Below are 27,849 nucleotides of genomic sequence, written 5' to 3'. Positions count from 1 at the left end.
AAGGCGACGTCAGAAGAAGTGAACTCCCGGGGAGAGCGGTGATAGCGCTCCCTTCTCCCCCAGACCTTGGACCGGCTGCCGGCACACAGCCCCCTGCTCCCCGCACAGGTGAGTGACGCTCCCGCCTGTAACTTCTCAGGACTCCAGCCTGTAACTCTCTGGTTGTTATTCACACTAGGACTCCCGGTGTGCGGGACATGCTGGTGGTTATAGTGTCACCACAGGGCAAACCGCGCTCTGTTACTCTATACTACAACTACTACGGTAACTGTCTGTAGCCAATGAACTTGCACCTGCCGGTGCGAGCCACTTAGAAACTATTATGTGATTGGCTGCTTGATGACACAAACTGTTATATGATTGTTTCTTAGAGGCAGCCAATCATATAACAGTTTGTTTCTTAGAGGCAGCCAAACTGTTATGATTGGCTGCCTGTAAGAAACAAACTGTTATATGATTGGCTGCCTCATGACATAAATTGTTATATGATTGGCTGCCTGTAAGAAACAAACTGTTATATGATTGGTTGCTATGGACATCTTTTGCTCTTTAAGGTGTTGTTGCTCATAACAACCAACTTACTGTTCTGATGCTTTGGAGACTAGAAATATTGGCACAGTGACCAATCATATCACAGCTCTTAGTTTAACTACTGTTGGTTGCAATGGGTAACTGCTCTAGTGTTCAGCCTCTATGGTTTTTATACAGCAGTGTACCTGTATCTGTGGTCACCTGGTTGCAGTGTCCTCTATGGGGGGGGGGTCTATTATGACTATATGATGTCTCTCAGTCTTGATAATTATCATTGTGTTTATGGAGTAAGAAAGTAAGCGGTCATTCACACGTCTGCAGAATTCCATCCAAGCACGCACAGACGGTGTTCTGCAGACTGGACCTTTAATTATCATGGGAGCTCCTAAACAGTTTCGGGGCGGCTGTGTCAGTACACTAGCGCGAACCTTCAAACTGTTTAGGAGCTCCTGGCATCATAATTAATCATAATGCTGGGAGCTCCCAGGTCCAGTCCGCAGAACACTGTCTATGCACAGATGGAATTCTGCGGATGTGTGAATGACCCCTAAATTATCCCGTTAGAAATGATGATCACCTGAAGCGATTGGTGTTAGGAGGGTCACCCATTTGATGTTGGAGAATTTGGGATTCCTGCTGCTGGGATCCCATCACGTTATAAGTGGTCAGCAATCTCTGGATTCAGTGGACTGGTGTAATCCTATAAGAACCTGTGCCCCCCCCCCCATCTGTAGCAGAATTACAATTCCCACCATGCCTAGACAGCCAAAGTTTTGGGCTATATACATGTTTGACAGATTTGTAGCAAAAATCTGAATGCGGCTTGAAGAAATGCATGCACATGTTGCTGAGACAGTCGCATGCAAATGTAGACATGATAGAGCTGGATCCCCACTATGGAGAGTGTCTCATTGCGACCATGGTACACAGTCTCCTACAGAATTTATGAATGGTGGGTCATGCTGCTGCTTCTTCCTATGTGTTAGGCCATGAATATACAGGGACATGTAAGATGACAGCACAGTGCATTGTTGTGCCACTATAGAACAGCTGTAAAAGTATTATCCAAATATTAGAGAAGTCACAATCAGATCGCGGTTGCACACAACCTGCTTTCAAGACTATGATGGGAAAGTCACTTGTGGATTTTAGGTCAGGGGTCACAAGGTTTTTATATTGTGTGACTTGTCATGTCTCAAAGCGACCACATTGTCAGTCATTGGATATGATGTCACAGTGCGACATTGCAGTCTTCATGTTGTGTAGCCCTAGCCTCATCATTTGGATCCTGGATGGCAGCAGAGCCCTATTGTTCATTGTTGGGGAGCTGCTAGAGACTGGCAGACATGCACGTCAGTATCTTCATGAATGGGACTCTCTGCCTATTAGGAAATTTGCGTCATTTATAGTAAAGACTGTTCCATCTATAGCTGGTTTGGTATATTAAAGGGTTGAGGAATCTGCGGAGGCTGGTGAGGTATGTCGCTTCTGAGGGGGAGATCCTGTAGGAATGTTTGGATTATGGTGGGTTTCCTGTCTGTTAATAGCAGCGGGGGTCCCTGCTAGAAGGAAGGTAGACTGCAAGGCAATTGTACTGATATGTTCCTTGTAGATCTCGCCAGTTTGTTTCATTACCTGAGGTTTTAGCTATGATCCCGTGAACATTCACTCACTGGAACAAGTGTGTGTAAAATAAATTAAATAAATAAATATATATATATATATATTATATATATATATATATATATACAGTAATACCTCGGTTTTCGAACGCTTTGGAACTCGAACTGCTTGGTAGTATTCGAACGAAAATTTACCCAGAAGTAGTGTTTGGAATTCGAACTTTGCTCGGTTTTCAAACGTTTTTCGAACGTTTTTGCGAGCGTGGATGGTGGGTTGTACCTGGCGAGTTAAGCAGTGGTGAGGCTTCACATACAGTACAGTGCTGTATAAGACTGCTGGAGTGCATATACAGTGCAGTAGTAGTACAGGCAGTGCACCACCATCTCCCATACATTACAGTGCTTGGATGGGGGGGACGCTATACAGTAAAGGATGGGTGAGGAGTTGGTGACTACTGTACTATAATTGCTGGTTCTGATGAACATTTCTTATGTTTAATGTGATATTGGGCAGTACTGATCTATTAGAGTTCCCCTGTAAAAGTGATCATTGATCTCAGGGAGACCAGCTAAAGAAGACACTGTAGGCTGCTAGTAAAATTGCTGAGCACAGTGAAATCCTAGTTGCGTTGCCTCCCTGGGAAATACAAATATGCAAAAAGAGTCAGTGGAGTCTCGAAACACAGGACTAGCCAGATATCCCTCCAGGGATGGAGCCAGCATTTGCATTTCAGCTCTAGAGTACTGGATGCAATTACTAGATGCTTCAAATATTTCATCCTCTTCAAGCAAAAAAAAATATTGCAAAAAAAGAGCAAAAAAAATATTGCACCTGTGCTACAAATCGACCATGTGTGAATATACTTTGACCAATTCATTCATCAGTTTCTGCAAGCCATGTGTGAATTCGCCCTTACAAATTGGGTTTTCTGTGCAGGATCCTATATATATATATATATATATATATATATATATATATATATATATAATATTGGTATATACGCACACTTCTTCGCTTCTGCACCACTGTCATTATTATGGAGGTTTAAGGACCAGCTAAGGCAGGACATCTGCTGCTTCTGATTGGATAAGTGGCCCTGTGACATCATGTCCCTGAACCCAGGAAGGGCACACATTGGGTACCGGAGCTCCGTAATATCTGGCTGCATGGACGCAAGGTGCAAGGTTTTTGTTTACATATATAGTCAATGGGGCCGGAAGCAGATGTCTCCTTTCATTGGGGTCTAATGATGGCTGCTCCAGGTTACTGCAGCTCAACTCCTATTCACTTCAATGGGAGATGTGCTGCAGTTACCTAATACCACAGGCACACAATGATCAGTCATCTGCTTTCAGCCCCCTTTATTATATATATATTTTTTAGGAAGTGCTGTATTCTGGTGTATCTAGTCTATGATGTTCTCTGCCACCTCTGTCCATGTCAGAAACGGTCCAGAGCAGTAGCAAATCCCCATAGAAACCTCTAATGTTCTGGACAGTTCCTGTCAGGGACAGAGGTGGCAGCAAAGAGCACTGTGTCAGACTGGAAAGAATACACCACTTCCTTTAAGACCGGGATGGGGAACTTTCGGCCCTTCAGCTGTTACAAAACTACAATTCCCATCATGCCTGCTTTGGCTGTCCAGGCATGATGGGAATTGTAGTTTTTCAACAGCTAGAGGGCTGTAGGTTCCCCATCCCTGTTGTAAAACATACAGCACCTGATAAGTTCTGGAAGACTTGAGTTTATTAAATAGAAGTAATGGACAAACACCAGTAGATTTTAAAGCTTTTTTTTTCTCCAGAGTGCCCCTTTAAGGAACAGGTTTCTCTTTCAGGACAATAACCTAACAACCAATACTTTGCCCTTGCATATATGCAAACTACTGTAGCTAATTGGTTGCAGGATCAGATCTGTCTGTATATGATGAAAGAGGCAGCACCTATTGGCAGTATAATCCCCAAAAATATTGTTCCTGTTACAAAAGACTAAATTACCTGTCTGACTCTGATTATAGTTTACCGTCACATCTGGGGGGGGGGGGGGGGGGGGGGGGGGGGGGGGGAGAGGCAGACTGCAGGCAACATGACCATACCATGTGATCCTAGGCCTAGTCTAGCTCTCTAGTATTGCTCCATGCACCACATTGCCGTCAGGTGTATATATAGTCACCTTCACACTGCGACCTCCGTCTTCCCTTATAGAGGAACCAACCACTGTAAAAAAAAAAAATGTCTGTAGTGGAAATGAATGGAAACATGGAGAAGTTTACACTGCTGGCTGTTCTGCTTTGTGAAGAACAGGGAAGACTACCTTCTTTTACAGTACATACCTACAGGTTGGGTTACAGAGTGATCAATGACCGGTCTTCTATTAATTGCTGACACCTATTACCCAGCATGCCTGGAGCTCTATTACCGAAGATCATGAGAACGCTGCTCTCTCCTCCCATCAGTAGAGGCAGTGTTCAGCCTACCTCCTTACTACGTAGAAAAGAAGACAATCCGGGATGAGGAACCTGCGGCTCCTCAGTTATTACAGAACTACAATTCCCATCATGCTTGGACAGTCAAAGCTTTGGGATGGGACCATTGTTTTTGCTGCAGCTGGAGAGCTAAAGGTTCCTCACCCCGGTAATAGAATGACACAATGTGATGCCAGCACTTCCGCCACCATGTACTTTGCTTAAAAAAGATGGAATGGAAAGTGATGCATCTAGTTTTTTGTTTTTTTTTTGCATCCAGTCTATCCTTTCCAGCTTAAAAAAACAGAGTTCAATGGAAGCTTATAAAACCTATGAGTCTGTTCAAGGGCATGTGTCTAGCAGAAAAAAACTGGAAAATATTATGTGAAAAAGAAGCCGTATCTGTGTCGGAAAGCCAGGGACGTGGCCTTGGAAGTTTGATGTGAAATTTTACTCTGAATGCAACACAACCTTTCCCTGTGTGAACATGTTCTTTGGGTATTCTTACAGGGGACGGAAATATTGTGGATCTACAGTGGAGGAGACAATTGGATAAGAGTTCAAATGCTCTGCTGGTGTCTATACACATTTCAATACATAATTGATAAAGTGGCGAAGTGGCTAGAGATCAATGGAGGACCGTGGAAGTGTCATTTGAGCGTAGAGGTGGTTCAGACCAGATTGGTGAGGATTTGCTGGGAAAATTTGTGTCAACGTACGTGTAAAGGATCCTTAATTCTAGGAAACTTCTATGTGATGCCTATTGTTATGTCCCTTCTATGTAAAGGCATCACATACCGGGAGCTGCTTATATTGATTATTAGTATGTTGTTTCATACTGGTAAGTTGCCATTTGTGCAATCCCTTGTTCTGTCGGCACATTTTCTCCTTGGTTTATGCTGAAGCTAGAAGAGACTTGTTTCCCAGGTCCCGTGTGCACCTGTCAGTGACCTATGGAATGGAAGTATCCAGATTCCTGTGTGTCAGGTGCACAATTTGCCCTTTGGCCTATTCAGAAGATATGGCTACTGTTGCAGGTAGTGACGGGGCTGTGAGAAGTGTAGACCCCCAGCACTCCATGTCAATGACAGGATATAGACCACAGTTGGCTTTTCATGTGTGTTTAATGCATTTCTTCCTCTTCATCCATTGTTTTTCTCTGTGATGTCTTTTCTCTGTGACCTCTTCCTTTAGATAACAAGCAATGTAGGTTAGAAATGGTGTCTGTTTGCTGGTGATATGGAGACTCGCTCAGGGAGATGGTGACTTGTAGCCATCAGCTATATTATATTTTCTTAAAAAGAGCCGGTCACCAGTTTTGATGTAGAACTAGATATTTTTTTGACTTAGAAGACACTGTGATGGTCCGAAGGAAGTGTTTGGTGGTCCTGGTGCCTTGGGGTACTTTGGCCACGTAAAACTTTTTATATATTGCTGCCCTTTTTTAGAATATAGTAAACGTGCTATTCTTGCACTATGCCACTGCTTCAGGCAATGCGTTAAAGGGGTTATCCAGCGCTACAAAAACATGGCCACTTTCTTCCATAGACACTCTTGTCTCCAGCTTGGGTGGGGTTTCGCTGCTCAGTTTCATTGAAGTGATTGGAGCTTAAAGGGGTTATCCAGCGCTACAAAAACATGGCCACTTTCTTCCATAGACACTCTTGTCTCCAGCTTGGGTGGGGTTTTGCTGCTCAGTTTCATTGAAGTAATTGGAGCTTAAAGGGGTTATCCAGCGCTACAAAAACATGGCCACTTTTTTCCCCCTCTCTTGTCTCCAGGTTGGGTGGGGTTTAAAACTCAGTTCCTTTGAAGTAAATGGAACCTAATTGCAAACCACACCCTAACTGGAGACAAGAATAGAGGGAAAAGTGGCCATGTATTTGTAGCACTGGATAACCCCTTTAATTGCAAACCGCACCTGAACTGGAGACAAGAGTCGTGTTGTTTCTGAAAGAAAGTGCCCATGTTTTTGTAGCACTGGATAACCCCTTTAATACTGTCTCACTATGATCACTTTGTGGTAATCCAGTTCACTTTAGCAGAGCTTATCTGCAGTACCAGACACAACCTATGGATCAGTGTGGTGCTGGTTTTAAAGCCATGCTTTTAGATGCATAATGACTGCTACCTATACCATGCAGATTGGAGACCCCCTCCCCTCTCAGTATACTGGGCATTGGTATGATGGCCTTGTACACAGGGCAGAGGGATGGCATGGTTACTCATTTACCATGGACACCTTGTTTTGACCGCACTAACAAGCTGGATTGCCGTTTCTCTTCACATTCTAGACACAATATTTTCCCTAAAAATCCATTAACGTTGCAGGTCCATGTACACTCTTATCGTGTGTGCTCGCATTTCGGTATACAGAATTGGTACCGATCGGTGCCGTGTTGCCTCTGTATAGCCAGACTGGCAGTCATGTGACCCTTACTATTACTATTCTCCTTTTTCACATTGAGTTCAGTCACCGGTGGGTTAATGCTTGGGGTGGAAGTTACGAGACATGGCAAACATTTGCATTGTAGGGATTGATAGTGTCGGTTAGGTAAATAGGCATAAGGGGATTGTAGAGAAGTCTGTACACGGCCTGGCATTTACATGCTGTCCTGTACTCATAGGCAAATCCTAATGCCGCTGTATCTTTTTCTGAAACGGCTGGCGTGTGTATGAGACTATACACAGCAGCTGGAAATTTCCACCAGCCTGCACTGGTCCACAGCCCTGCATGTCGGTAAACACTGGTGTGCTTAAAGGGGAACACCACCTAAATCGTTCCCCATTATAAAGCTCTTTAGACTTCATATTATATAATTCTGCCGGTTTGCTCCCTGTATGCCACAAAGTGACAGAATAAGCTGTGCTGTTGCTTAGCAACATAAACTGTGGGGGACCACTCTGGATCCCCACATCTGTGTGGCTAAGAGGTGTCTAGGATGGTGTTTTTCTTCCTGGAACAGCACCATACCTTTTTACAGGTTGTCTTTTATATGGCAGCTTAGCCATATGTCAGCAGAACCCAGCAGTGATACCTGACCAATCCTGCGGACAGGTGTGGCGCTGTTTCTGGAGGCCTTTAACTCCTCTAATTTCTTTTACATTTACTAAGATTAGTTAATCTATGCGTGTAGATGAGTCTGGCGGTTCCTGGCACTGGGGATACATGAGATAGTGGTTATCATGGGAGCAGGGACTATGACTATGGCCGATAAGGGACAACAATAGAATACATAGAAGTTTACAGCCTATGAAGATAACACAGGGTTTAGATTAGTGTCCCTTTAAGATCCGTTGTGGGTTGTAGTGGAGACTGCCTCTCTGAGGATTGCCGGGACAATGAGACCATTCTTATACCCCGCACAATGAGCGCTTACACTTCTCACTACCAGCTGGAGCGCCACATGTCACCTGTACCCACCATAGAAAGCCATGGCACAACTATAGCAAATGCCATCACTGTCTCATCACTGAGGGGTCTAATAAGAATAGCCTATTAGATGGTTATATTACACTGTGGAGTCAGCACATATACATATACATTATCTAGATATTTATTTTTTCTTACATGAATAAGGAGCCCCAGCAGTAGTCACCCACTTCCAGCAGCGCTTGTTGCTAGGTTACAGCTTCAGCATATTCCACTTTTGTTTAGTAGAAGACATGAATTAGGCAGCATGAAGGTCCCATGCCCAATTTCATAATGTCCCTAATTGTGGTCACCTCCCTTTTACCGGTTATCAGAGAATTTAAAGGGGTTTTGCTAGTAAATTTTTTTGTTTGGTCCCATGGTCCAGTTTTCCCCTGAAATCACTGACTTTTTTTCCTTTTTGGTGAAACTGCATGGTATTTGAGAGTTTCTGTGCCTGTGCGAGCACACCCTAAGGGAGGGGTGGGAGACAGAGGCTACAAGTGACATTTGGAATGAGGATCTGATCTGTTGCACGCCTCCTGCACCTGATCTGTATTCTGTAGACATATGGGGGGAGATTTATCAAAGGGTGTAAAATATATATACAGGCGTAAACTGCCCACAGCAACCAATCACAGCTCAGCTTTCAGCTCTGGTTAAATGAAAGAAGAGCTATGATTGGTTGCTCTTGGCAGTTTACATCTGTATATATTTTGGTATATTTATGTCATCCTATGTACAGTAGGTGTGTGTGTGTGTATATAGGGGATCTGCATGTGTTTATATTAACCACTTAGTGGTTAACCATTAGTGCTCTGGAATCAAGGGCACTTTAAAAATAAGAAATAATATTAATACTTAAAGGGGCCAGTTCACACGGCATAAAAGAAACAGAATTTGCTCTCCGCGCCCCTCTGCTCAAACAGTTTTAAGCAGAGAGAGGAGGCGCGCGAGACAGGCTGTATGACAGTGAGGCAGGTGAGATTCCGTGGCGGAGAGTTCCGCTGCTTTTACTTTGTGTAAACTTGCCCTAATCTGGCTGGTCCACTTATAATTCTGTAAGGATGTTTCAGGCGGCAAAAAGTTTCTAGATCAAGATCAGCACCATGCTAGGGTGTGTATGTCCTTTAGGACCGGTTCACACTGAGCAAACACAGTGCAAACACGAATCCTGTCGTGCTCCGTGTGCTGCTTTGAGCGAATGGGAGAGCACGTGCCTGTCCGCTCCCTCTCCTCTCTACTCAAAGAATAAACATGTTCATCCCCTGAGCGGAGAGCTGCGGCAGCGGACAGGTGCGCGCTCTCCCATTCACTCAAAGCAGCACATCGGAAATCTCCGCCGCGGAATTGCGCCGTGTTTGCTCAGTGTGAATCGGCCCTTACAGGGGAAATTGAGGAAAAAAAAAATGTTAATCTGCCTCCAAAGTTAGGCTATGTTCACACTACGCGAAGGACCGGACGTTTCGTGACCCGGCCGGTCTCTGCAAAGATCATCCCGGCCGTTACTTAAGTATCGTCCGGATGATTTTTCTGGCCGCAGTGTTCTGATGCGGGCGCATCAGCGCGCACCCCCATCAGAACTCTCATAGCTTGCTTCATTGTGTGAACTGACAGGTCGTGTCAGTTGTTTGCGGCGCCGCATAGGATCACGGCAGGCGCGTATACGATGTGTATACACACATGTGCACACACATGCAAAGTACGGCCGTTGTTGCCGAAAATGTATAAAATAAATGATAGTCTTTTTTTTTTTTTTTTTTTATCTTTAGTCTAAATTGTAGGATCGTGCCTCACCACTGGTGGCCCCCTATATTGCCTTATGTAAACGGATGGTGGGTTATGGTTTATAACCTGATGGTGGCGGCTTCTGCTGCAGTGGTCACTGCCTCTTTGCTGCAACCTCCACTCACTTTTTTAAAAAATTGGTAGGAATTCTTTAAAGGATCAAAGAAGTGTTGTGCAAAAAAAAAAAATGCCAGTTTTTATACGCCAGTAGGTACATAAATTTAATGATAAATCGCCCCCTATGTATCTGATAGACACACAAATCTTTTCATTAATAAATAAGAAAACCGCTTTATAGCTTTTGAAAGCTGCAACAACAAGAAGAAAAATATGGCTGATCACGACAGGAGATAACAGGTTGTGTCTTGTGAGCCTTGGTCAGCCATAAACATGGATTTTTTTTTTTTTTTTTTGCGTGTTTGCGATTTTTTCACATTTTTGTTACTTTTTGTTTAAACTGTGAAAAGAATGCAATATAATATTGTAGGAAAATAAAACGGAGTATAATACAAAGTCCAGGATAAGGCTTGATTTATTTATTTATTTTAAGCATATCTTGTAAACTTTGATACAAAATTGCATGAAGACGCCTGTAAGTATAAGCCATTGCTTATCTCCTTTCAGGAAATATGCCGGTATTAGGAGTATAATATGGATTTTATTTGTATTAATAATTCAAGATTACGTGCACAGTAGGGTAAATATAATGGGGTAACCTCTCAGGTCATGGGCTGTTGTGACGTCAGAGCTGCCAGGGCAATGTGCTCTGCCCCAGTGCATGTGTTATTAAGGAAACATGAATCATGGGGAGCTGCTTGTGTCACACGGTGATACCACGCTTAGCTTGCACAATACAATAAAGATACTATACACACCTCACAGGGTGGCTTTGTCCCTTGTTAACCCTTTCTATCGTCTAAATTTAGAACGCACTTATCTATTATGTAATGGCACTCAACAGTATTAAGGATCTTGTCAAACAGCACCCTGTATCTCAGCACAATATGTGGTCCTCCCCTTTAATGAAGCTCTGGGAGTAGCCTGGCAGGCCACCCTTGGTGCTGAATACTGAGCCATGGTGGTTGTCACCCAATCCTGCCTTGTTAGACAGGAGAGGTGTTAGCCATTTGTTGCCAGTGATGCGCCATTGAGTTATAACTGATGCAGATGCCTCTGGGTTTTCCTAAGCTTCGGAGTGCTAGTGTTATACAGTATTCAGCACATTGTAGGAAACTGATGTAATAAATTGCATCCCGCGGGCATCAGCATATTGTGCTGCGCTCCCCTGGCGGTGCTGCCAGCGTTAATTAACCTAGCGCACCTGCTGCACTATACAGAACCATTAGGTGAGTGTATAGGGACTAAATCCTCCCATCATCAATTAATTAACCTCCTATCATCCAGGGACTATGTCAGCTGGATATGGAGGGCTGGCTGCTTCCTACACTTACAGCCGCTATTGAAAAAAATAATATTTCCCATAATCTGTCACCTGATCAAGTCTACTGTTCATACATTCTAAGGTCAGGTCCATGCATTTACACCGTAAGGAAATTATGCCTGCTTTCTTACAGAAACAGCACCACACCCGTCCCCAGGTTATAGTTGGTATTGCAGCTCTGCCCCGAGCACTTCAGTAGAGCTTAGCTGCAAACCAGACACATTCTATGGACTGGTGTAGTGCTGTTTTTCTATCGTGGACCACCCCTTTAAAGGAAATGTGTCATTAAAAAATTATTTATTGCTTAAATAATGTGTTTGTTAAACATATATTTTTTAATTTTCTGTTTTTCTATATATTATATAATAATCCTGAAATCTTGCAGTTTTTCATTCTCACCACTGGGGCTAAAACTAAGCTAAGACTTCCTTTTGTGTCTGAGGTGATAAGAGGAGGCTGCTGTAAAGTGATCTGTACAGCATTGCAGCATCATTTGACACCAGTATATAGAGGAGAATGACCCCTTTCAAAGGTCACAGAGCACGCTCAATGATTTATGTTCATGTAAAGGGGACTAGAGTCTGTCTATTGTCGTCTATGACCATGAGTCTTGCTGTAAAGTATGTCACTAAATGCTGTTAAGAACAGCCCAGGCAATATGGAAGCCCCCATAACAATGTACAAAAAGTAAAATAAAAAAAGAATGTCAGAATATAAAAACAGATTACAATAAAAGAACAAGTTTTAGTATCTGACTCTAATTAGTAAAAGAAAATTTAGGTGACACATTCCCTTTAAGACATTCTGTTATATCACAGTTTATGCTATGTGTGTGAATATACTCTAAGGATAACTGCAGCTGGCTCAATTGTATCTTAGAGGGCAGTATGGGGAATGCCTATGTAAGTGTTCAGCTGTTGCAAAACTACAACTCCCATCATGCCTGGACATTCATCAGCTGGAGAACCACAGGTTGCTAAACCCTGGCCTGTGATATTATGGGCCCTGTGGTGCAGAGAGGATACGGCATGGAGTATTGTCCCACTCCTGTGTGTACTGCAGCTTATTTCCCACATTTTAGGATTTAATATATAACCTATGTGCGCCGGCTTCAGTTCTCTGTAAACTCTGCTTAACCAGCAGCACAGAAATCAGACCTGCCGCCTAGCACTACAGACAGTACAGAGCCATAGACCTCCACCCCCCGCCATTGCCTGGGGCCCCAACTGAAATAAACACTCACTGCATCAAAGCCACTACAACTGCGTATGGTGGAAACCTCATGGCATGAATAGCAAGCATCCAATATACTGTACACTACAACTGCGTATGGTGGAAACCTCATGGCATGAATAGCAAGCATCCAATATACTGTACACTACAACTGCGTATGGTGGAAACCTCATGGCATGAATAGCAAGCATCCAATATACTGTACACTACAACTGCCTATGGTGGAAACCTCATGGCATGAATAGCAAGCATCCAATATACTGTACACTACAACTGCGTATGGTGGAAACCTCATGGCACGAATAGCAAGCATCCAATATACTGTACACTACAACTGCATATGGTGGAAACCTCATGGCATGAATAGCAAGCATCCAATATACTGTACACTACAACTGCATATGGTGGAAACCTCATGGCATGAATAGCAAGCATCCAATATACTGTACACTACAACTGCCTATGGTGGAAACCTCATGGAATGAATAGCAAGCATCCAATATACTGTACACTACAACTGCGTATGGTGGAAACCTCATGGCATGAATAGCAAGCATCCAATATACTGTACACTACAACTGCGTATGGTGGAAACCTCATGGCATGAATAGCAAGCATCCAATATACTGTACACTACAACTGCGTATGGTGGAAACCTCATGGCATGAATAGCAAGCATCCAATATACTGTACACTACAACTGCGTATGGTAGAAACCTCATGGCATGAATAGCAAGCATCCAATATACTGTACACTACAACTGCGTATGGTGGAAACCTCATGGCATGAATAGCAAGCATCCAGTATACTGTACACTACAACTGCGTATGGTGGAAACCTCATGGCATGAATAGCAAGCATCCAATATACTGTACACTACAACTGCGTATGGTGGAAACCTCATGGCATGAATAGCAAGCATCCAATATACTGTACACTACAACTGCCTATGGTGGAAACCTCATGGCATGAATAGCAAGCATCCAATATACTGTACACTACAACTGCCTATGGTGGAAACCTCATGGAATGAATAGCAAGCATCCAATATACTGTACACTACAACTGCGTATGGTGGAAACCTCATGGCATGAATAGCAAGCATCCAATATACTGTACACTACAACTGCGTATGGTGGAAACCTCATGGCATGAATAGCAAGCATCCAATATACTGTACACTACAACTGCGTATGGTGGAAACCTCATGGCATGAATAGCAAGCATCCAATATACTGTACACTACAACTGCGTATGGTGGAAACCTCATGGCATGAATAGCAAGCATCCAATATACTGTACACTACAACTGCGTATGGTGGAAACCTCATGGCATGAATAGCAAGCATCCAATATACTGTACACTACAACTGCGTATGGTGGAAACCTCATGGCATGAATAGCAAGCATCCAATATACTGTACACTACAACTGCGTATGGTGGAAACCTCATGGCATGAATAGCAAGCATCCAATATACTGTACACTACAACTGCGTATGGTGGAAACCTCATGGCATGAATAGCAAGCATCCAATATACTGTACACTACAACTGCGTATGGTGGAAACCTCATGGCATGAATAGCAAGCATCCAATATACTGTACACTACAACTGCCTATGGTGGAAACCTCATGGCATGAATAGCAAGCATCCAATATACTGTACACTACAACTGCGTATGGTGGAAACCTCATGGCATGAATAGCAAGCATCCAGTATACTGTACACTACAACTGCGTATGGTGGAAACCTCATGGCATGAATAGCAAGCATCCAATATACTGTACACTACAACTGCGTATGGTGGAAACCTCATGGCATGAATAGCAAGCATCCAATATACTGTACACTACAACTGCCTATGGTGGAAACCTCATGGCATGAATAGCAAGCATCCAATATACTGTACACTACAACTGCCTATGGTGGAAACCTCATGGAATGAATAGCAAGCATCCAATATACTGTACACTACAACTGCGTATGGTGGAAACCTCATGGCATGAATAGCAAGCATCCAATATACTGTACACTATATGGAATAAAGCATCAGGACGCCTACAGGACATCCCATTCTAAACACATAGCCATTATTATGGAGGTGTCAATTTTTGCCCACTTATCCAGGAGAGATTTTGTGAGGTTGGATATTGGGGAGAGGGCCGGGCTGGATTGTATCCACCTGTGGTATTGGGGGTTCCTGGGCTTATTCTCTGCAGCTCCTGTAATCCCATGAGCCTATTGCATTGTTTAGCCGGAGTGTCCTGTTTCTTGAATTCAATTACACAGGCAGAGGAGAAGGCGGGGAGAAGGCGGGTGGTTGTTAATATAACTATAGGGTCTGTGACATGTTGTGTGATAAGAGCATTGTTAGGGTGGTCCATAGTGGTTGTCACACCTAGCAGAGATGAATAGGATAGTTAAACAATTCTGGGTTGGGGGGGGGGGTGTCACCAGGTAACAGTCTGTACAGAACACAAAGCCTTGCTGTATGGCAACACTCACGCAGCACAAATCTGTTCACAAGGTACATGTTTGCTAATGCTTGAGGAGCAGCTATAAGGTTACAGAAGGAGCGCTCCAGGCAGCGTCTATAGGCAACAGACAACCCTGCGCTCAGATCACGGACTCTCTTAAAGGTGAGCTCCATCTTCTCCAGTTTTAAGCCAATAAGGATTGGACGTTGTAAAGGGGCAAACTTATATGGACTCACAAGCTGCTTGGTTCCCAGTCAGATTCGATCCAATTTCCTAGCTTTGGTGATGCTACTATAAAAGTAACTAAGACGGTGCCTGTACTCGTGTATCAGATACTGCGGAGAGCTGTAGAGCAGTAGCTGCCTACTACTGATCATATGTATAATGTAAGGTCTTAGGTGGAGCTCTGCACTGCCAGTCATCCAGACAGCATGGTGCCAAGTTGTGGAGCCATGAAAAACACATTTAGCCTTAGCCATAAAACCTTAAGAATTTTTTTTTTTATTCTATAGAAAAGCTGAAATACTCATGTAGAAAGTAATTTAGAGTAAGATATCCCTTTAAATAAGTATTTCTGTATGAAACACTTGTGGATTATGCACAGGTCGGAAGGATTGGAGCTATAATAATTGGGAGAATAGGGGGTCCCTTGATCCGCGCTGTATCAAATAAGGTGGCCACTGGCGTCTGTTTCCATCCAGGGACTAAGGGCCCTTTTACACAGAAAGATTATCGTGCGAAAAATCGCTAAAGCGATGATCTTACCATATATATGCAGAAAACGATCCGATGACTGACCAAAATGAGTTTGTATGTCGTTGATCCCATCCTTGAGCTGACCGTAAAATCATTCGATAAACTTGTTAATTGTTTACAAGTCTTTTTGTGTATGTACACATCGTTCATTTGTAATTGCGATCATTCGTATACTAGAATATACAAACGATCTGAACTAACAACTATCGTTCTGTGTATTTATGGTGAATGATTTCAGGTCTTTGCCTAAAGCTTGTTTAGAACTGTTTATTGTTAATTGGTGGAAATGATAAATTGCTTTGTCTAATAGGACCCGAAGTAGAGAGATGGCTGTGTGCAGTGGATCCATCCATCTCATCTAGGGGTACACCCGTCGGCAGGCTGATTATACAAGTTTGTAGGAAAAATTTCACAGTAACTTGTCATTTATTCATGTGAATCTCTGCTCATTCTGGGCTAAAATGTCAAGTGGGCGGTCCTACCCAGTGATTGACAGCTCTTTATGCACTGCCACTTAGCTCAGAATGAGCTAGAGGTTTATAGGAATAAACGTTCTCCTGAAATGTTTCCTACAGAACTGTATATCAATCCGCTCAGCTCCTCCCCCTCTATAACCTGCTGCCCGCAGATAGGACTGCATTGTCAACATGACCGATTCCCTTTCATTCTCGTCTTTACCCCATGATAATGAGTCTCTTTCCTAGAAAGCAGAAGATTTGGTTATGCAATGATCCATTCCCATAGAGGGCGTCCTGGTTCTATTTATATGTTTGGAGGGAGATTTTCATAGATTTACAGATGGAGACGTCGCCAGTAAATAAACTAGCTTTCTTGGCACATGGTGCCCAATATTCACCCCCCTGACCTGCTGGGTCACTAATACATGTGCGGACATCTCTGGAGTGGCTGCCAGCCATCATGTTTTAAGGGCGTCAACCATTAAACCAGTAAGACACCACCTTTGCTCCCTGCCAGAGACCTAATAATTCTCACAGCTGATTATTTGTTACAATTGTATGTGAGCAGTCAGGACCCCCAGCCTAAGGACGAGGTATTGTATTGTGGTCTCTGAAGTGCTAAGTGTAATGATAATTCAATAATGCTAGGGGAGGTCTGGGAAATTGCCATGAGCCTCTAGGATCTAGGATGGGGGTTTAATACCTGGTCAAATAAAATCTAGGTTAGGATGAGTTTAGTCCTGTACTCTGCAGCATTGACTGCCCACTCTGGATGGAAAACATACTGGTAGGTTAATTTGGAATTTAGATTATGATCCCCATTGTGTGGTGGTGGCATCTTTAATTACTCTTCCCATGGATGTGACAGTTCACTGCACAGTGTGTGGCCCGAGTGTCACTTGTTTGGTTAAAGACTGTGAAGGAGTCCTCTGTATTGGCGGGGGTCCAAGAGGTCCTAAGATACGCCACCACTTCATAAAATACTTGATCTATGAGCGGCCTTATTGCTGACGCCATCACTTAAAACAACATGAAGCAATCCGATTTTAATATGCAAATCGAAAATGGACATGAGTAGCTAGCAAAATGCAAATGACTGTTTCTCATGACACGTGTCTCTCCCCTCCCAGGATGCTGCAAACTGCTTACGACTACTTCTGGTGGCACAGGCTCTGGCTGCCGGTAAACCTGACCTGGGCCGACCTCGAAGATAAAGATGGCCGTGTGTATGCCAAAGCTTCTGACCTGTACATCTCCATCCCACTTGCTTTCGTATTCCTTTTAGTACGGTACATCTTTGAAATGTAAGTATTTTCATCCTACTATAAATCACCAGATGGCGTGGTTATATGTAGAGGTGACACCACCTGGTGGCTTCTGGTTTAAGAGGAGTTTAGTACACATGGCCATCTATATGTTTCTGTTAACCCTCTCATTCAACAGGCTGGGTGTTAAGAGGCTCTTATTGACCTGTAACATGTTATATTTCTAGTTCGTTCCATTCTTCAGCAAATCCCTGGCTAATGAGGAATACAATTATTTACTGAAATGAGAGCAGATGTGTCACTAGACTGGGGGTCCGCTATTGATGGGTGATAAATGTTTTTGATAGGAAAACCCTTAAAGCTCTTAAAGGGGTATTCCAGTTAAAGGGAACCTGTCACCCCCCCCCCCCCCCCCCCGTGCCGGGGTGACAGGCTCCCGACCCCCGTTAGAGCCCCATATACTTACCTAATCCCGCCGGGTCCCGCTTCTGGAGGTGGTCGGGTGACGGAGATCTCAGCCGCTGCAGCCCGGCGCGCGCGCTGAGAGATGAGTCCAACGCTCATAGAGAATGACGGAGCGCTGGACTCTCCTGTCATTCTCTATGGGTGTTGGACTCATCTCTCAGCGCGCGCGCCGGGCTGCAGCGGCTGAGATCTCCGTCACCCGACCACCTCCAGAAGCGGGACCCGGCGGGATTAGGTAAGTATATGGGGCTCTAACGGGGGGTCGGGAGCCTGTCACCCCGGCACGGGGGGTGACAGGTTCCCTTTAAAGAGGGTTTTTTTTATATTATGCTGGGGCAAGAATAAAGAAAAAGTGATCCTTACGTACCCCAGGCCCATGCACATGCTGGTGGGGCTTCGTTTTGCCCAAGGTTTCTTTTTACAACGATTCTCCACGGCTCATCCTTTCTTCCTGCTTCCAAGATGAGATTTCAGAGCAGGAACTGCCTGCTTAGCCAATCACTGGCCGAAATGTTCTATCAGTGATTGGCTGAGCAGGCAGGCCCTGCCATTGACATTTTGTCTTGTAAGCAGGAAGAAAGGATGAGCAGCGGAGGATCGGGGTAGGTAAGTAACTCCAAGGTTACTTAGCAGTCCCTGACCCTGCAATAGTTATTCTCCCTAGCTATGTAGTTGTACAAACCTAATCCAGGAAATAGCACAACCTTCCCCAGTTTTACTTCGTGACTGGTCCAGTTGTGGTCTTGATCATATATAAATCAGTGCCTGCAGTTTTTTAACCCTTCATTTACAGGATCAGACTGCTGTTCCCATACTTTACAATGCATTTGCCCTTGTTCAGATTGGTAAAAGTTTATACGTGAATTTCTCTGTCATGTGTCTTGCAGTCATGTGGCTACACCACTCGCCAAGGTACTAGGTGTAAAAGACAAGGTGAAGCTTCGAGCTACGCATAATCCAGTGCTGGAGACCTTCTATAAAAGCTGCTCTAAACATCCCAAACAGGTGATGTCACCAGTTCAGCCAAGTCATAGGACCCTTATGTTATATCAAATCAGCCACCACATCCATTGTGTCTAGTGACAAATAATATGTAAAAGTCAATGTGATAGAATGTCACCAGATTTCCTATGACATCAATGAAGTACAGAGCACAGACAGGAAGTAATGTCATGGGAAGTTTTCAATGATATCTCTACCCAAGTTTTAGAGCATTGTACTGTAATGGTATATCTCTAAACACCATTCTTGTAAATTTCCTGGCAGAGTGACCTAGAGAACCTGTCAAGGTCAAGTAAATTTACAGTACGCCAGGTGGAAAGATGGTACCGTCGAAGGAGGAACCAGGACAGGCCGAGTTTACAAAAGAAGTTCCGAGAAGCCAGGTATGAAATGATTTCATAAATGGTGATGATAATCTTTACTGTTGTATAGCGCCACCCTATAATATATAGCGTAATTACAGCAACTGCACCGAGCTCAAGACGCAGTGGAAATACTGTAATTCTTATATTCCATCTCTCATAATCCTAATACAGAGAAATTCTAGCAGTGATCTAAGTGGTCACCTCAGAGAAGTCCTGGGTGATTCCGGATTATGGCAATCCCATGTATATATGGATTGTGGGCACATTAGTTGGTCCTGAGACCAGAGTTTTGCTAATCGTTGTGTCAAACAATGACTGAAAGTCGGATTCCCCTTTAAGAGAATTGCTGCCTTATCTATGATGTAACTCTCAGCCAATCACACACCTTCTTTTCTTTCACAGTTGGAGGTTCACCTATTACCTTCTTGCTTTCATTGGTGGCCTGGCCGTCCTTTTAGACGTGAGTATTCCTCTTATGATGTTTCCATATTGTCAGATCAGTGTTTGATCACTATTATTGTGAGGCTCATTGATCAGTCAGCTCTATCCGTTATAGTGTAGCAATAAAGCATTCTCTGATTGTAGCTGGGTATCATGGGAGTTTGTATTGATATTGCACCTAATTTAGTAAGAATTATATATAATCTGCAGACGATATTTGTGTCATTTGCATGAATTTTTATTATTTTTGCAGAAACCCTGGTTCCATGATCTCCGAGAGGTTTGGAAAGAGTTCCCTAAACAGGTAAGTCTCCCATAGTGATCGGCTTCAGCGTTTCTATGGTTATACAACAATCCAAGAGATGAAACAAGAATCAAACAAATGTATTAATAACATGAGTAGATGTCTGTCTAAAACCTTCTTTTATAGTAGTTATATTCTTGTACATAGATGGTAGTATTACAGTAGTTATATTCTTGTGTATAGGAGCAGTGGTATAGTAGTTATATTCTTGTATATAGGAGGCAGTATTATAGTAGTTATATTCTTGTATATAGGAGGCAGTATTATAGTAGTTATATTCTTGTATATAGGAGGCAGTATTATAGTAGTTATATTCTTGTATATAGGAGGCAGTATTATAGTAGTTATATTCTTGTATATAAGAGGTAGTATTATAGTAGTTATATTCTTGTATATAGGAGGCAGTATTATAATAGTTATAGAGCTGGAGAGTGCATTATAATAGTTATATTCTTCTATATAGGAGGCAGTATTATAGTAGTTATATTCTTGTATATAGGAGGCAGTATTATAGTAGTTTTCAATTTGTAGAGCAGGTTTGAGTTAGCACCAAAGTCCATATAGTATTTGCTGTATACCCATGAGCTAGGATCATATACGTGAGGAATCTAGGCAATGGAGAGCAGCATGGAGGTGCAAAAAGCTTATAACAGGGTAAATGAAATCCAAACTAAGAGAAAAGAGCTTGCACTCACCAGAAAATCGCTGCAAATCAATCCATTTATTCAGTCTTGACAGACATGTGTGGGGAGGGGGAGTGAAAGCAGGGGCGTCCTGATGGCTACAGACTGTTACCCGTGGCTAACCACGCATCTTCCGGCCTGAGGACCTCCCCATACGGTGGGGATGCGGCCATTTTTTAGCTCCACCACTGTATGGGGCGACCATACACGGCGTATAAGACGACCCCCGACTTCTAAGAAGATTTTTCAGAGTTTAAAAGTCGTCTTATACGCCGGAAAATGCAGTAGTTATATTTGTGTACAAAGGAGCAGTATTATATTAGTCACAAAATGTATTTTCCCAGTAGAACAGCCTTGAAAGTTTAGATTTTTCAGGCTCTGATTTCCCCTTAGCTGCTCATATAAACTACTGTGAGTAAGCACGAGGGAAGATAATTCCTTTGTGTCTAATATGATTTGTTTTGAGGGTCTGTTCACATGTTCAGGTTTTTATATACAATTATTGACTACAAAGCAAGCAATGACTAAATTGCCAGTCTTTCCTTTTTATATGTATTGCAATAAAAAAGCTGAATGTGTGAACATAAGTTTAGGATTGCTAAGCCAATGACTCTTTACTCAAACACATTATAGTACCCCTAAGGCCATTACCGTACTTTAGTTGCCTAATAAAAAGACAAGATTAAAGCACAGAATGAATACTTTGGTACATATATCCCTGGGGTTACACATCCCGTACTAAAGATGAAAACCTCAGGTCTAATATATTCTATAACCTCTCTCCCTTGCTTCTCCTTCAGACTATGCTGTCATCCCAGTATTGGTATTATATGATTTCTCTGGGATTCTACTGGTCTCTGCTCTTCAGAGTGGCATTTGATGTCAAGCGGAAGGTAGGTACACGACACGACACGACAGTGCGATACAGTGTCCCACAGCCTGACCATTATTAACATGAAGAGAGCAGAATTCTGAATACAGCTCTGGATGTGAAAAGATTGTCACGTCTGTACTGCATATAAGTGTTAACATACTTGGTCATTTACATAAATCTTGAGTTACTTTTGACAAATATATATATTTTTTTCTTTTAACACATCCAGGACTTTAAAGAGCAGATCATACACCATGTGGCCACTATTGTACTGATCAGCTTCTCGTGGTGTGCCAACTACATACGTGTGGGTACTTTAGTACTGATCATTCATGATGCCTCTGACTTCTTCCTTGAGGTGAGCTCTTTATAATCTCACTGTGCCATCATCTAAAGGGTAGTGGATGATTTGTCTCTCTTAGTAGGGATAAATCTGTTCCTCTTTGTTGGAAATAATATCTGGAACAATAGTGCCCAGCAACATTAGGAAGGGCCATACAGAATGAATGGAGAAGATGCCACACATGTGCGGTGCTCTCAGTATGGGCTCCAGTTTCAGGCCATGTTCACACAGTATTTTTTAAGACAAGAACGTCCATTGTCACTAATTAAAACAATAGCCGTCCTTGCCTTTAAAAAAAAAATGTATGGCCGCTCTGACAGCCGTACATTGCATAGAGTTCAGTGGTTAATTGGATTGCAGGAACACCCAAATGTTCCCGCAATCCAAATAAAATAAAATTATGTTCCTGCGGCCGATATGGCAGTATCGGCCACAGGATCATATCAAACAGATACCGTTGTTTGACGCTGCAAACAACGGATGTGTCAAACAATGGCTGTTGTTTAATCACTGATAGCTTTCGGATGTTTTCACACAGTAAAAATGATCAAAATATGGTTTATAATTTTAAGTGTGAACAAGTTAAAAAAATATATATATATCTCCAAACCTGGTGTCACTAATAAGTTGTTGTGTGGAAAATCCACTAAAGATATTTGAGTGCCGATTGTTGGCATCTTGGTGATGAAGTCAGAGGCTCAGACAGAATTATTTTATTACCTTTACAGTCTGCAAAGATGTTCAACTACGCCGGCTGGAAGGAAACCTGCAACAACATATTTGTAGTTTTTGCTTTGGTCTTTATCATCACAAGGATCATCATATTTCCATTCTGGTGAGTAGTGACTGAGGTTATGGACACTGCTGGGCTCTCTAGGGCGTCTTATACGTTTTGCTTTATGGGTAATAAGGTAGAAACCAGTAAGCTCCTATAGCAGGTCACTGGCATTGAGATAGAGAGATTTTTATTGTTATTATTATTTATTTATTAATTTATTTATTTTTTTTATACCAAGGACATTGCTTGTCTAGGTGTTATATCATGCTTCTTCTTTTGCAGGATCCTACATTGTACCTGGGTGTACCCGCTGGACATCTACCCACCTTTCTTTGGTTACTACTTCTTCAACGTCATGCTGTGGGTACTACAATGTCTGCACATATTTTGGGCTTACCTCATCCTTGGCATGGCCCATAAATTTCTTACTGGCAAGGTAAGGCCATCCCCCCCCTCCCCTTCTTTAAGTGTTAAGACAACCTATAAGTCTTTCATAGATGACACATTTCAGTATGAAGCTCTGTTCTGGCTTCTATTTAGGGTATATTCAGACATGGCAGATATGTTGCACAAACTTCTGAGGCTGTTCTTTGTGTCTCAATGGACCTTACAACAGCCTATGCACATGCTGCAGATACTATTCTGGAATGTGTTTTTCAGTTGCGGTAATTCAGCAATGAATCTGCAATGTTTGAACATAGTTGTACTGAAACAAAACTACATGAGAACCCTACAGTGATCTACATTCTGTCATGGCGTTGCAGGCATATTATGGCCACCTATATGTGGTATCTGTAGCGCCCCTGGTATTGTGAAAAGGTACAGCGCTCCAGGGAACCATATGATATGAGCCCAATTTGGCCGATAGGTGTCCTTTCTTTACATGTGATTATTTTCTTGCTGACAGGCCGGCACAATGAGCACCGATCAGCGAGATCTGCACTTATTTGTAGTGCCTTTACATAGTACAAGAAATCTGGTGGCTGGGCTGCATGAACAATCCATGTATTGTTTGTGCTGTCAGTTTGCCAAAAACACAGCAGTTGCATACTTCCCTAGCGTGCTGCTGCTTGTGATCTGACATCCTCTTCCCCTGCTCTCCTGTCCAGCTGCTGTCTTCAGTACCCCCCTAGCATTGGTAGCACCTGGCCAACAATCGGCACGTGTAAAAGGCCCTTTAGTCTATGTTCGCCCTAAGTATGCAGCACTGTGCTACTCTCCAGCTGCGTGGCTTAATGGGTTGAGCTCTTGGCAGTCACTGAGCAACAGTTAAAGGGGTTATATAAGATATAACTACTGCTTTCTTCCAGAAAGAGCGCGACTGTGGTACCCAGTTTGTGTGTGGTACTGCAGCCGAATTCTTTTGAAATATGTGCGATATAAAATTAGCTCTATATATCGCTAATATATCACACACGAGCTGAAGAATTGCAAAGATGCTGTTTTTGGAGGAATGCAGCTATATTTTTCAAACCCTGGCTAACCCCTTTAAGAGTCCATTCACGCGGCTGCGGGTTTCACTGTAAAATCTGCTGCAACTGATTCCTAAAGTCTAGGGCACTCCATTCTTGTAGTAGATTTTCACGCCATAGCCAAACCTGTAAAAGTTAACTATTTAGCTCCCAAGACATTAAAAACAAGACATCACACTTACCTGTCCGTGTTCTCGCTTGCCTCTCTGCGTTCCCTACTCAGTGAAGGCCTGCTAAGCCAATTACTGGCTGCGGCGGGTAAGCACAGTGATTGGCTGAGCAGGGATATGGAGAAGCAGGCAGGACTGCATGGGGCGGCCAGGTAAGCACGGTGTCTTTATTGTTAACGTCTTGGGAGCTAACTAGTTACCTTGTAAAATTTAAGGGAGCATTCACACACTCTGTAAATCACGGATGCTATGGAGTGTGAAGCTGTGGCTGGCATCAGGAACAACCGGTTTCATGTATCCTCATGATGTCGGGAGCTCTGAACCTTTTCAAATCTTCCAGCTACTATACTGACACAGCCGCGTGAAGATTTGAACAGGTTCGAAGCTCCCAGCATCTTAATACTTGATTCCGGCCCGCAACTTCACGCTGAGAGTGTGAATGCCCCCTTATGGCTTTATAGTCTCGCAGCAGAATGAAAATCCACTGCAAGAATGGAGTGTCATAGGCTTAAAGGGGCTATCTAGCGCTACAAAAACATGGCCACTTTCCCCCTACTGTTGTCTCCAGTTTGGGTGGGGTTTTAAAACTCAGTTCTATTGAAGTAAATGGAGCTTAATTGCAAACCGCACCTGAACTGGAGACAACAGTAGGGGGAAAAGTGGTCATGTTTTTGTAGCGCTGGATAACCCCTTTAAAAAGAAACCAGTGGGTTTCACTGCAAGAAACTCAGTGTGAAATCCCCTGCGATATAGCACGTCTGAATGGACCCTAAAGGGGTTATATGAGACTAGTAAATCATGATTGTTTTGTTCCAGAAACAGCATCATTGTTGCCTGGTAATACAGCTCAGCTCTGTTCAGGTGAAGACTAGACACAGCCAGTAGACAAGCAGTGATATGTCTGGAAGAAAGAAGCTACGTTTCTAAACTAATACACTCTTTAAAGCGATTTTAAGAAACTTTGTAATTGGGTTTATTAGGCAAATATGCCATTATCTGCATTCAAAAAGCATTTTCCCAGGTCTCCCCCCCCCCCCTCCTCTCTTTCACTGCTTATCAGGAAAAATCTACTGGTTTACATCAGTCGGGCCCTGTCTTTTCTATGGAGGGGGGAGAATGGAGATTAGTCAGCAGCAGAGAGCCGAGAACAAAGGATTACATAGCCTGAACTGTGTAAAAGCTGCTATTCAGAGGTCAGAGAGGTCAGTGCTGACTTCAGAAGAGAGGGCCTGGTGATGTAACTGTAAATTAACTCTTTGTTGTCCTGTTTTGGTGCCTCATTTCCCTCTACCCCTCCCCTTTCCATTGAGAATAATAATGAAGGGTGGAGAGCTTTAAGCTGCTTTTTATAATAAAAATGCATTTTTTGGCGAATAAAACCCATCAAAAAGTTTCTTAAAATCGCCTGTACTATTGATTTCTGCAAAAAAAATTTAAACAGTGACACTTTAAGGACATTGTATCTGAGCTGACACTTTGCTATAAGGGTGATTTATCTGACAGATTTTTGAAGCCAAAGCAAAGAACAGACTATAGACTGGGAACAGGTCAAAAAAGGAAAGACTGAGATTTCTCCTCTTCTCAAATCTACTCCTTGCTTTGGCTTCAAAAAATCTGTCAGATAAATCTCTGTGTAAAGGCACCTTACAGGGGTTATCCAGTGCTACAAAAATATGGCCATATTCTGACAGACAGCATGACTCTTGTGCCGCCATGTGTAAGTGTTTTATATAGAGGAATATTGGCGTTCTAAATTTTTACTTGGTATCTAATGACTTTTAATTCTTGCAGCTGGAGCAAGATGAAAGAAGCGACAAAGACGAAACTGACATTCCTGATGAAGATGATGAGGAACCTATGAAGAACGGGGCAGTATCCAATGGTCATTCAGTGCAGAACAATAACCATCATAAGGCAGATTGACCCTAGTGAAGACCAGTGGCTGCTTCACCCTCAGGGTCCTGAGGAAATAGTACTGCTTCCCTACTTCACACTACTGAAACCTACCTTGCCAACATCTCAGAGACTTTCCCAGTAAGCTGTGGAAGATGGTGAATTGAGCTTCTTTATGGGGTGTTTTGTTTTTCTACTTTAACAAAAAAATAAACTAAAAATCTCTGTATACTTCTCACTCCCTACAAGTATATGAAGCCTTCATGTGAATTGACCTATAAGCCAATAGTGCCTGCTGCTGGTTGGACAGGAGAAGCAATTCCTGTCTGTGTTGTAGACCCTGCTGCACGTTCCAGAGATGACTTTCTTCTCACGTTTCTTTGCCTTTGGACTGGAGAATGAGAGTTGTATGACCTGGAAAAGGGTGGTGAAGGTGCCCTCCTCATTGCAACTTCATCCTGAGTTTTGATACCCAGTTCCATGGGTTGAACCACTATCCTTTTGGATGTTCCTTGATTTTAGTTTTGTAAGAACAGTGCCTTTCTTAACATTTACCTGAAGATCCTAAGCACCTATAACTTGTGATTTGCCACGTTGGACACCCCATCATATGATGACAATCAATGTGAATACTGCATCTCCTGCTTATTGGGTGGTCACCAACCACTGTCTGTAATTCGTTGTCATTGACTGTTGTATCTCAATAGATGGTGTAATAGCAGATGTATTTATTATAGTAATATAGTTTGATTATGTACCGTTTATTTCTGACCAGAGCCAAAAGTTGCCTTGTTTTCCATGAGGACATTCAGTCCGCTTCCACCCTTTTCCGACAGATGTTCTTTTTAAACCTTGAAGTATATCAGAATTCCACTATGTTTTACTACAGATCAATGGCTGGCCTTGTCCCAGTGAGGGCAGCCATCTTTCTCAAACTAATGAATTGTAATATAATAAATATTTGTAGAGAAAAGAACGTGGTTATGGTGTCTCCCATTGTGAAAATATAATGCGTGAAGAAAGTATGTTGCCAATGAAAAAGGGAGTCTACTTTTTCAGGGGGTGGGGGGGAAGTTTCATTAAAAAAAACAACTTTTGACACGTCCAGGAGCCGTGCCAAAAGTTTTGATTGGTCTCAGAGAGTTCTTCCCCTGGGCCGTGATTTACAGTAGATGGGGGTCTGACCATGCTAGCTACTTTTTCTCCCAGCTTTTTGCCAGAGACGGCACCCTAATGTAACTCTATAGGGCCATCTTGATGTGTGTACTGCTAGCGATGGCTCAAAACTTTTGTAAGGTTCAGTTTAATAGCCAGGTAGTTGAATGGAATGGATACATGCTGTAGCGGCGACAGTCCTAAGTCATCCAACAGTATCCAAGGATTCAGCAAAAATCCAGCAATTTTATTGGGTACCAGAGTATAAACAGATGTTCTTGCATATATCAAGCATACATAAAGACCATCTCTGGTTGCTGAATCCTTGGATGCTACTGGAAAGCATTGCTTCTATATAGTCCTAGGCCATGTCACAGGTTTTTGGAATGTTAGTCTTTGTTAAAGTTAATCTCCTTATGTTTTTAGGTCCAATGTTTTGTCCCATTTAATAA

General features: G+C 42.8%; 1 protein-coding gene across 1 annotated transcript; it reads left to right on the top strand.

Moving 5' to 3' along the window:
- On the top strand, positions 1-27,218 carry CERS2 (ceramide synthase 2). The gene is made up of 11 exons (XM_069949504.1): positions 1-108; positions 17,318-17,491; positions 18,805-18,922; positions 19,184-19,302; positions 19,687-19,744; positions 19,979-20,029; positions 21,513-21,605; positions 21,816-21,944; positions 22,658-22,764; positions 22,990-23,143; positions 26,141-27,218. Exons 2-11 carry the CDS (start codon positions 17,319-17,321, stop codon positions 26,270-26,272), a joined length of 1,134 nt encoding a protein of 377 aa, XP_069805605.1. The 5' UTR covers positions 1-108; position 17,318; the 3' UTR covers positions 26,273-27,218.
- The last annotated feature ends 631 nt before the right edge of the window (positions 27,219-27,849 follow it).

This window comes from Dendropsophus ebraccatus, chromosome 13, assembly GCF_027789765.1.
Source record: "Dendropsophus ebraccatus isolate aDenEbr1 chromosome 13, aDenEbr1.pat, whole genome shotgun sequence".
Taxonomy (NCBI): domain Eukaryota; kingdom Metazoa; phylum Chordata; class Amphibia; order Anura; family Hylidae; genus Dendropsophus; species Dendropsophus ebraccatus.
The sequence above is the reverse complement of the archived record's forward strand: the minus strand, read 5'-3'. Positions and strand labels throughout refer to the sequence as shown.